The sequence below is a fragment of the Actinia tenebrosa genome, unplaced genomic scaffold (assembly GCF_029948245.1).
Source record: "Actinia tenebrosa isolate PJP-AT-01 unplaced genomic scaffold, QUT_ActTen_1.0 PGA_scaffold3__52_contigs__length_22856419, whole genome shotgun sequence".
In the NCBI taxonomy this organism is placed as follows: domain Eukaryota; kingdom Metazoa; phylum Cnidaria; class Anthozoa; order Actiniaria; family Actiniidae; genus Actinia; species Actinia tenebrosa.
The window spans coordinates 19,560,770-19,567,832 of record NW_028292580.1 but is presented as its reverse complement, the minus strand read 5'-3'; the positions used below and the strand labels follow the sequence as shown (position 1 = coordinate 19,567,832).

Genomic DNA, 7,063 nt, shown 5'->3' with positions numbered 1-7,063 from the left:
CTAAGCATCATAGTTGAACCAAAGTACTTTTACCATCACCAAGCGCATGTCTTAGTCTGGAGACCGCTGACTGCATATACCATACAGACATTTTTTTTTTGCTGTGCTAGAGAGTCCCCTTATTCAAGGCAACAATGAAACTCCCAAGAAAAAGTTCATGATTCAGAGAAAACATATATAACTCAAGCCCCTATGGCAGCAACTCTGAATATCTTCCAGCAACTAGACAAAAGTTCAAATTTTATTATACGCTTTTGAATTCACCTCTGAATTTATCTCTAAAACATTGCTATCGTTGTCACTGAAACGTGTGACAAAATACATTAATTATGAAATTTATTCCGGTACTTAATGCATGACACTATATTCAATATTTCATCTTCGTCGGTTCATTATCTGGTTTTTCATGATTCATCCTGTCCATTGTCGTCCATCGTAAATTCAGTGTTTACAATGGGCCATTACATAGTCTCCCCCACAGCCGCTTTCAGTGTCGTCACGCAACGCTTTCTCCCCTGAGTAGCTACTCAGGGGAGAAAGCGTGCGTGACGACACTGAAAGCGGCTGTGGGGGAGACTAGCCATTACAAGGTTCTTCGTAATCCTAGATTTATGCGATCCATTTTGTAGTTGATCATCACAGGTCCTCCATGGTCCATTATGATTGGGTCGATCAAGGCACACGTGTAGATCGTAAGTCCATTATCTTGTTCTGTATATAAAAGTCCCAGATCTTGATTCCCAATGTTAGGAGACTTAACAAAGGCGTGTATGATAATGATGACCTCTGGATCATTTCTATTTTTTTGATTCATCGTTAACAGTCCGCAGTAGATCTTTCAAGCTTAATGGATCACTTCTTGGTTACCCGAACCAGGGTCGCAAGTCGTACGGCGAAGTTCATCTCTCTTTCATCTTTCATATTCTTTTGAATCAAAATTCCTTCTCGTCAAGTTAGCTAAGGTCAAACTTGATCGTAATCGTATTTCTTAACTTTTGTCTTCATCAAGACATTCTTGGCCTTATCATAGAAACCAAAGAACACAGCACCGCCGACAGCAATCCATGTTACACGAACTGACGCTCCTGCAAACAAACTGGAATCCGAAAAATAAAAAAACGTTCGTAAATTCAAAAAAAAAAGTCGCTTCTTAATTCGAAAATCAAGCAAGTAGATAATAAATAGACCCTCTTGGTGCTATATGTTCAAATCACGTGTCATTCCCTTACGGTGTCATTTCTTTGTTTAACGGTTGCACACAAGACACATGGAAATGGATATCATGTATTCCCATTACAGACCACGTGTCATTCCCAAGGGTATCATTACTTTGTTTAACGGTTGCGCATGACTTTGTCAAGGGCACCTTAATGCTCCCGTAAGAAATGGATCTATAAATTCCAGGAGTATTCAAGTACTAAATTGTGATGAAGATGATGATGAAGCTCGCCACTACTTACCCTCTTATTCCCTGTTCTTTTCTTATTAGGATAAGCATACGGTATATACCCAACTTTGCTTCTAAAGTATCTTTCTGTAAGAAATTATACTGTTATTTATTTTGAAAATAACATACTATGGGCTACGGTTTGATGCGGCTACGGCGCGGAAACAACTTCACTTTTCTCTCTTCTCATTCTTTTGTACACTTCATCCCCACTTCTTGTTGTTTTTATTTTGCTCGCTTACATAAATTTACTGATCTCTTTTTTCCCTGCATAAAAATGCTATCCCATTCCGATTTACAACCGTCTTTTCTCTAAATAATGACCGCCCTCATATTTTTGTTTTGTACGTTTTTCTTCTGTTTGTTTGTTTGTTGGATTTTCAACGGCGGCCATCTTGACAAGTAACCAGGCGACAAACAAGTCTCACTTCCGTTCAGAGGCTTGGTTACTTCCATAATGACCGTCACGTCTACGAGAGGGTGAACGTAATTTTCAAGTAAGTGCCTTGCAAAATTTAAATCTTTTTTTATCTAGATAATTTTGATTTTCTTTTTGCTTACATTAGTTATTTTGCCGTAGTTAAGCTTAAATTTGTGGCATTATTAATTAGTCAAGAATTGGACCCACTTTTTGGAGTGTCAACCACGTAAAAGTATAAAAAAGACTAAAGGTTTCTTGGACTCCAATCCTTTTTAGTCAGTTCTTCGTTGAAATGGTTCCAACTCGAGACAGAAATGACAAAAACCACTCATAAATCTTACTTGTGCCAGCATGATTCTTGTCTTCACGACATCAAGAGGTGTGGTAATACCAGCAGCGACTCCTCCTAATTATCATATTGCCATAGAAACAGTTGAAAAGATGAAACCTTTATTATAGTGATACTCGCAGGGGGACATCAAGGCTTGGACCAAAGAGTATTTAATCATCATTAATGTATTTTGAAACAACTTGGGTTAAGTATTTGGTCATTTTAAGTAATCATAATAAAGGGGTTTTAATATGGTAACCATGTTGTGTGGCAGAAACAAGGCAATGTTTCTTGTGCATGCAATTTTTTTCCTAAAGGATAAAATTCTCATTGTTCCAACAAAATGGCTGCCGAAACCCCTGTATGAAAATTTAGGACTCTGTTCTCAAAAAACATATCCAGAAATTGCACTAAAATTAGCAAAAGAAATTTTCAGTTTGGGCATAATATTTTCCCATTTCAGACCTGTGTCATTCTCAAGAATAAGATTCTTTGTTTGAGTTGTATCCATATTCATGTGTTTTCTTATGTGCAACTGTTAAACAAAGAAATGATACTCTAGGAAATGGCACATAACGTGAAATGGGAAAACATTACACACAAGCTGAAAAGGCCTGTTCAGTTAATCCTGTTATATGGTTTGATGTAGGTTTGGAAGAAGTAGACAAGGTGTGTCATTTTTAAAACCAGTCGGATATGCGCTTACCAGCCACTGCCCCACAAACAGAAGATTGGACTGCATTGACTTCGTAACCTTGGTAATTGGACCAGCCAGTCTATAAACAATCATAACATGAGCATAATTATATATCACGCGAGACAATATTGACCAAAGTGATTGGGATGGAGAGTAGTACAATACTTGGCCTGGTCATGACAACCACAGGAATCCCGACCATAACAAATCCTAAATACAGAGTTGCCCATTGAGAAAGCTGACAGTTACCTTTAAAAGCTCCCATAATGGAATTTCGACAAAGGCAAAAGGTACCTAATGAATGAAAAATACAAAATACTGAATTAAAACAAAAATAGTAGAGTGTATTTATTTGACCTTTGAAACAAAGTACTTAATTAGTGAATAACATTCAAAGTGAATATGGTACTAGGTAATTAATGTCATCATTGCTCTTTCACATGCATAGTTTAAATAATAATAATAATAATAATAATAATAATGGGGTTCTTCTATAGCGCATTTCACAATGTCTCAATGCACTTTACAATGCAGTGGAGGACTTTACGAACTGCATATTAAGGCGCTATTAGCAGCCGTGCAGCTTACAATCATAAGTGAAATACCAAAAATTGATAAACCTTCCTCCCAAGAATTAACAGTCAAACTTATAACTTGATGTACTTAGTAAGGTAAAAGACAATGAATGATAAATGTAACATTATACAAACCTCTCTTATCACCATACTCTGAAATCCTCTGTAAAGACCTCGAAAACCCTACAAAGATTTTTTTCCAAAAATTCAAAATGAGATAGCATGAATAGTGGTTGACCAAATGCTAGGTTTCCATGCCCTGCTGGTTATTTTGACCAGTAATGTTTAGCCTGCAGAAATGAGGTACGACTAAGCGAAAACTAATTAGGCCTGTGATGACTGACACGAATCAGCCATTATTTCAAGCCCTGTGATATCCATTCAGTTGCACACATGGATCAAGTAGAGTCTCAAATTTGCAAGAATGTGGAAGAAGAAAGTTAATCTATCAATGTAAGAAAATGCATTGCTTACCTCTTGTGCTAGTGTGAATCTTAATGCTTGAAGACTAGATGTATTTGAGTAGGCCTGAGCTCTTTGTTTGACCACTTCAAATGGTGCCCTTACGACAAGGGATGCCTGAAACAAACCATGAATAACAGTTACTATAAATTTTCCTTATTAATAAGTAATAATTCACTTTTTTCATGCTATTACCATATACCATGAGAATATTGTTTTATTTTGGGGTATATTGAGGAAGGTAATAAACAGACTGTAAACAGTCCCTCTTTTTTTCTCAAAATTTTCCATATTTTTCTGAGGAGGGAGATCTGCTGAACAAAACTGTACTAGAAAACAGTTACAGTGCGACTACTCCAACCAAAGCCACCTCAACAAAATTTCCACAAATTATCCAATAGAGTTTGAGTATTAAGACAATAGATTAGCGGCAAATTTTGAATTTATATATTCTTCCGTTGTTCCGGTTGGTAAAACTAAATGATGAAAAGAGCTCAGTAATATAATTTCTTCGTAAATTAGTGATTTGTGTCACCAAAGATATAGAAAAATAGTAATGTACGACTTCAAATACGACAGGAAAGCAAATTAGAGACCGTATAAAACACAGTCTTTATGATTACAGTTTGTTTCTTCCAGACAAAGATATTATCAGCCTGACACTGTTAGATCTTATCACTATGTTGCTATGCAACAGCACGTTTATATTCGACAACAAAGGTGCCGGCAGTCTTCTAAGCCGTGTAAACCCATGGATATTTGTCTGATTTGTAGCAATTCTATTGTTGAGATTCCTACTTTTGATTGGCTAATTTGTGGAAAATTTGTCGAGGTGGCTTTGGTGGAGTAGTTGCACTGTAAGACTTTGTCTGACTAAAGTGTGTAAAATCCTTAAACTGCTTTCTATGTGTTGAATTATTCTAATTCATGACTGATTAAGCATTTCATAATGATTAAATCGCCAAGTTTATGATGACAAGATTTCTTTTACTTGATGTTTCGATGCCTATAGGCATTATTCTCAAGATTGACAAAGCAATGAATTCTAGTTTACTTATAACAATGTCAGTGAATAATTCTGTCATCTAAATGTCCTATGGGAAAAATACTTTGGTTTAGTTGGTTGGAACTTTTTGATGGGTATATTTTTGCACTCTGCCTTATAATATTAGAACAGTATTATCCCAAAGACTAATAGTTCAAAATAATTAACTCTCACCACTTCGCCAAGCACAGCTGAAGCCATGTAGATGGAAGGCAAAAATGAAGATGAAAGGTGTGGCATCAGGATGTTTTTGCTCAGCTCATAGGTTGCAAAGAAAGTCGCAGCTGCAGATTATGGAAAAAAGGTAAATTTTGCTTTCATTGAGGTCATTATCAGTCTTGTTAAGCTATATCAATCAAGTATTATTTTTCCTATGAGGGCTTTAGTGGAGAAAATACATTGTAAAACTGGTGCCAACTTGGTTAATATCTGCTACTGATATTGAACTTTCTTTCCACCTCAAGAAAGTTAAGAAAAGAGATTACCAAGAAAGACCTTTTTCTGAGACCCTATTCACCCCTCCTTTTTATTTGTAAAATTCCAGCTCCCTTCCCATGGATGTTCTATAGATGTGTTCATGAAATATCTTTCGTTTGGCATTACATTGTATTTTATAAAAGATGTTGCATCATTCATCATGAGTTTTTGTGTCTTTTTCCTATACACCTGGGCCAGGTTATATGAAGGGTAAATAGCGCTATTCAATGGATAAATCCTTATCCAGTGGATAAGTTAGTGCTGTTCAGTGACGGATCCAGGATTTTTCAAAGGGGGGTTCCATTTCTTAAACTGTGTATAATTCTCTTTTTTTTAGTCGATGTCTGACAAAAAAATTGGCTCTAATCACCTAATTTACTATCTAGTAACAGAACTTAAAGGTAAATTAAACATTATAACAGCAAATATTTATCATTTCGTGTTCAACATTATCCTTGTGGATACTTTTAAGCAAAATTTATATAAGACATATTTCTATTACCTAAAAGATCAAACCTTCAAGGGGGTTCCGTGGAACCCTTCGAACCCCCCCTGGATCCGCCACTGCTGTTATTCAATAAATTTATCCACTGGATATGATTTATCTGTCAGATAGCACTATCCACCCTTCGTACAAATGGGCCCTATGCTACAGTAGGTCAAATGATGTATAATCTAATTATATCATATCATTATCATGAAACTAACCAGCTGGCGCAGAGCCTGCAGCTGCTGATGCAACACCAGAATACAACCTCCTAAAGCCACCAGCCTTGAAGAACCCATCAGCTGACTGCAAGCGTGTCTTGATGGTATCCAATGGAAACAGAATGATGTCAACTGCTGTACCAGCTATACCTCCTGACTGAAGGCGAAGAAAGTAAGCTTGTATATTATCTATTCCGAGATTAAATAAAAGACTGGGTGGAGATGGCATTGTAGTGCAGTATGGGACTGTTTTAGGGGAAGAAATCGACGTCATCTTGGAAATGTGTCCACTAGAACAGTCCTACAATCCGCTGGGGTACCAAACCGTTTCAGTTTTTCCTTAACCTTGAAATAGCTAATTAACTCTTTTAGCTATAAGACCGGGCTAGGATATCTAGAATGCTTTACATTTTATATTGAACTATATAATCCCAGATCGTATGATTTGATGATAAATTAGCAGGTTATTATGCAAACTGAGTCTAAGTAACTTACCATGAGAGATACTCCAAACGGCACAGGGACTACAGAGCCAACAAACTTCCCCTGATCGCTAGAAAAACTGGTATTTTGGTCTGTCATGACTGAAATAGAAAAAAACAGCTAGCTACAGGGTTATTTAATACCCTTATTTTCTACGTGTAATGATCGTGTAATGATTCCATATCAAAAGTTGTACATTTCCGAAGCCGGTTTCGACAACAGTGTCCAGTTCCTCACGTCCGTATTACCACAGGGATCCCTGATATGCAAATCAGGAAATCGGGAAAAGCAAATCCTGCGAAAAAAAGACAACAGATTTAATGGGGAATTCAATTTTTCATTAGTTTAAAATCTCACGAATAGTACGAATGAAAAAATAACTATTTTATGAATTTATTTATTGTAAATTTTGTTTAA

At 36.4% G+C, this 7,063-nt stretch overlaps 1 protein-coding gene across 1 annotated transcript; it reads right to left on the bottom strand.

The window, feature by feature from the left end:
• Positions 1 to 555: 555 nt before the first annotated feature.
• LOC116301415 (mitochondrial S-adenosylmethionine carrier protein) lies at positions 556 to 6,855 on the bottom strand. Its single transcript, XM_031710466.2, has 10 exons — positions 6,659 to 6,855; positions 6,164 to 6,320; positions 5,153 to 5,262; positions 3,946 to 4,050; positions 3,607 to 3,654; positions 3,146 to 3,190; positions 2,906 to 2,975; positions 2,210 to 2,274; positions 1,461 to 1,534; positions 556 to 1,096 (listed from the first exon to the last, which is right to left on the bottom strand). The coding sequence occupies exons 1-10, from the start codon at positions 6,743 to 6,745 to the stop codon at positions 964 to 966; spliced, it is 894 nt and encodes a 297-aa protein (XP_031566326.2). The 5' UTR covers positions 6,746 to 6,855; the 3' UTR covers positions 556 to 963.
• Positions 6,856 to 7,063: the final 208 nt, after the last annotated feature.

Bases quoted from the DNA above. Each gene is read 5' to 3' on its own strand.
- LOC116301415 (XM_031710466.2), bottom strand. From the start codon at position 6,745: ATGACAGACCAAAATACCAGTTTTTCTAGCGATCAGGGGAAGTTTGTT. The intron at 1,535-2,209 runs GTAAGATTTATG...AATTTCTTACAG, and splicing joins CAAGAATCATGCTGGCACAA to AAAGATACTTTAGAAGCAAA. The intron at 1,097-1,460 runs GTAAGTAGTGGC...TTCGGATTCCAG, and splicing joins AAAGAACAGGGAATAAGAGG to TTTGTTTGCAGGAGCGTCAG.